This window comes from Salvelinus sp. IW2-2015, linkage group LG19 (genome assembly GCF_002910315.2).
Source record: "Salvelinus sp. IW2-2015 linkage group LG19, ASM291031v2, whole genome shotgun sequence".
Lineage (NCBI taxonomy): Eukaryota > Metazoa > Chordata > Actinopteri > Salmoniformes > Salmonidae > Salvelinus > Salvelinus sp. IW2-2015.
Window position 1 is genome coordinate 36393301 of NC_036859.1, and position 4171 is coordinate 36397471.

The 4171-nt window shown below is 40.6% G+C and overlaps 1 protein-coding gene across 1 annotated transcript in view; it reads right to left on the reverse strand.

Annotated features, from left to right (window-relative positions):
• Positions 1–4171, reverse strand: part of LOC111979703 (metabotropic glycine receptor-like) — a 148834-nt gene that overhangs the window by 65269 nt on the left and 79394 nt on the right. The window contains 3 exon segments of the mRNA XM_070449019.1: positions 273–300; positions 302–330; positions 879–1090. Of these exon segments, the coding sequence (XP_070305120.1) occupies positions 273–300; positions 302–330; positions 879–1090 (269 nt within the window).

Consider the following 4171-nt stretch of genomic DNA (forward strand, 5'->3'; position numbering starts at 1 on the left):
GCTCCAGGTTGGACTGTACCACAACACTGAGCAGTACCTCACACATACCAGCTGTGTTTGTCATCCAGAATTTCTGTGGGCTTTTTTTGGGGGCCGTTTTAATAAATAGCTGTGATATATCATTTCTTGGAAGGGTTGACAAAGCAATTGAGGGACAGATGGACGACGGACAGAGGGCATACAGGCAGCAGGCAGACCAGACAGACAAACACAAATGCATGCACACAATGCACAGACACAGAAACACCATCCACACACGTCTGGAGACTTACGGGAAAGTAGAGAAGCAAGGCTCCAAAAGATGGCCTCCAGGAGGACGAGACCGAGACGCTCGGAGAGAGAGAGAGAGAGAGAGAGAGAGAGAGAGAGAGAGAGAGAGATAACATAACATTGATTTAACACAGAGATATTAGGATGATATCTACACAATCATATTATCTACTGAGTGAAATTGTCAGCAATTCAAAGAATTTAACTCAATGTCACAACACGATGACTATGAATTACCAAGATTGTCTCTTAGTTGAGCTGCTCTGCTACCAATGATGTTAGTGAAAACAAGAGAGGATGGCGGGACATTTCTGGGACAAATTTAATTACTCATTATTGCCTAGAAGGTAATGTCTTTTCTGTAAATATGTAAATTCACACTCCTCGGGGGACATCTCCTCTGAACTGTATTTCTGGAAGATTCTTATAGGAAACAACATAACTAGTCAGTTTCACACCGCAAGTACAGACACTTAGCTCATATTTTGGAACACAATTTACAGGTATGTTTAGCTTTAAAGGGACATTACACTCCAAAATCTGGATGTAGTTCCCCTATAATGACCTGCTTGACCCCTAACCCCTGCCTCCCCCCAATGAGCCCTTACCTTGTTCCTGCGGAAGTGGTAGACCAGCACCATGGCCACTAAGTCCAGCAGCATACAGAGGCCCTGGAAGGAGGCTACGGAAAGCCGGAGGGCTCCGTCATCCTGAGCCAGGCAGGGCGTGTCATCCCGGCAGTAGGGGCAGCCCTCACGGCACGGCAGACACCTACTGGACCCCTCCGAGGGGTCCTCGCCGTGAGCGTGACCACCGCTCTCTTTCCCGGGAAAGGACAGACGGAAGGAACACAGAGAAGATAGAGGATGACGTGTCGTGACATTAATGGGGAGGCAATTACAATGTACCCCCAAAAACCCCTATTTGTCTTAATGCCGTTGTTTCTGTGTATAAGTTCTACTGAGCCCAGTAAGAGTAGTTGTTGCTGAAGTAAATGCTAATAAGGACCGAAATAAACAAACTGTCAATGTAAACAGCTGGTAACAACTAGCCTTCCATTTGATCTACAGTGAAACATTCCAGTCAAGTAGTTTAGAACAGCATTTTGGAAATTGGCCATGTGGCGGCAGATGGATTGGCAATTAGCAGGGTGTCAGGGTGCAACCGTTTCACAACACATTGTCATAAAACTTCAAATAACTCCGACGTGCGGGTAGCAAAAGCTACAGTACAGGCTAGGTCCACTAGCTCTGTAGCTACTAGATGTGTCGAGTTATTGTGGTCCACTATAGGGCTGTAGCTAGATGTGTTGAGTTATTGTGGTCCACTAGCTCTGTAGCTACTAGATGTGTCGAGTTATTGTGGTCCACTATAGGGCTGTAGCTAGATGTGTTGAGTTATTGTGGTCCACTATAGGGCTGTAGCTAGATGTGTTGAGTTATTGTGAGGTATGTAAATACTTAGTATCACAGTCACACAGATGTTATTCATCCCCTCAGTAAAAAGTGTCTAACAAGCCTGTAATTACTCCATCGGCCGCAATATGCACATACTCTATACGTCTCAAATGTACATACTTCATAGTATGTACTTCATAGTACTTCATAGTGCACTACTGTTGACCAGAACCCTAAAGCAGAGCCTTGTGACGTGGTCGAGCTCTGGCAGACTGTCTCATGAAGTGGTAGAGCTCTGGCAGACATCCTCATGAAGTGGTAGAGCTCTGGCAGACAGCCTCATGAAGTGGTAGAGCTCTAGCAGACAGCCTCATGAAGTGGTAGAGCTCTGGCAGACAGCCTCATGAAGTGGTAGAGCTCTGGCAGACATGATTAATTGCATTAGATGCAGGTATAATACATTATGTGCAGGGATTAATGCATTATGATGCAGGATTATATGATTATGCTAGGTAAGCGCATAGATAGATCGTTAATGCATATATGCTGATACAGTTGTATCAGATTATCATTGGATGATGCACTATGATGCAGGTATATACATTATGATGCACGGACTATGCATTATGATGCAGATAGATAGCCATTATGATGCAATTAATGCTGCTGCAGGTATATCCATAGATGCATTACCTTATGATGCCGGCAAGATCTAATAATTTTGCGGCCTTATAAGGGAAAACATGTTGCATAAAAGTTATAAAAAAAACATTTGATGCAGGTATACGTATCATATTACAGGGAGATTGGCGTAAGACGAATATCATTATGATGCAGGTATAATAAATATGATTATGAATCTGTCTAGTATGATCTTATGCCAGGTATAATCATATGATGCAGGTATAATACTTATGATGCAGGTATATACTTATGATGCAGGTATAATGCATTATGATGCGGTAATATGATGCATATACTATGATGCAGGTATAATACATTATGATGCAGGTTATACATTATGATGCAGGTATAGATGCATTATGATGCAGGTATATATCATTATTATGAGCAGGTATAATTACATTATGATGCAGGTATAATAATTATGATTGCAGGTATAATGCATTATGATGCAGGTATAATACATTATGATGCAGGTATAATACATTATGCATGCAGGTATAATACATTATGATGCAGTATAATAATTGATGATGCAGGTATAATACATTATGTGCAGGTATAATACATTAATGAGGTAATTTGCAGGTATAATGCATTATGATACAGGGTATAATGCATTATGATGAAGGTATAATATTATGATGCAGGTATAATGCATTATGATGCAGGTATATGCATTATGATTCTGTTATAATGCGTTGTAACATTGTCCTGTGCGAGCCCCCAATGTCTTGATATCATCTCATATGGTCATTACTAAATTACTAACTTTTCTGCACTATGAGGTCTAAATGAAACATGTTTGTTTTGCATTTTTCCTCTTTTCCGACAGTATTCTCATTTTGATACCTAGCATCTGGAACGCACCTTTTTAAGGTTTTATTAGACATTATAAAGGCTTAAATCTTACATGCTTATAACAAGATATAAATAATAGTACCTTTAGGACAGGCTTTAGTAAAGTGTTTTGTAAACAGGTTTTGCTTAAAGTGCCCTCAACATGACCCTGGTTCTTCTTCAAACATGACTCAGAACAAATTGCGAGAAGACACATAACGCACTGAGAAGACAAAATAAAACTGAGAGAAGACAAATAAACCAACTGAGAAGACAATACCCACTGAGAAGAAATAAACACTGAGAAGACAAATAAACACTGAGAGACACATCCATGAGAAAGAAAATTAAACATGAGAAGACATAACCACTGAGAAGACACTAACCCACTGAGAAGATACACTAACGCACTGAGAAGAGAACATAAAGACTGGAGAAGACAAATAACAGATGAGAAGACACATAATCCACTGAGAAGACACATAAACTGAGAACATAAGCAGCGAAAGACATAACCTGAGAGACATATACATGAGAGACAATACATGAGAGACACATACCATGAGAAGACATAAAAGACTGAGAAGAACATAATACTGAGAAGACACATAACCATGAGAAGAAAATAACCACTGAGAAGACAATAACCATGAGAAACAAATAACCTGAGAAGAACATATCCACTGAGAAGACACAAACCACTGAGAAGACACATACACAAACTACCACTGAGAAGACAAATAACCCACTGAGAAGACATAATCACTGAGAAGACCAAATAACCACTGAGAAGACACTAACCATGAGAAGACCATAACCACTGAGAAGACACATAATACCTGAGAAGACACATAACCCTGGAAGCACACTGAAACCGAGGAAACATCACGGGAGAGACATTACATGGAAGAATTACCGTTGGCAGAGTCTCACACTTATGGGGCTGTTGCAGAGTTACCATTCAGAGACGTCTGTAGGTT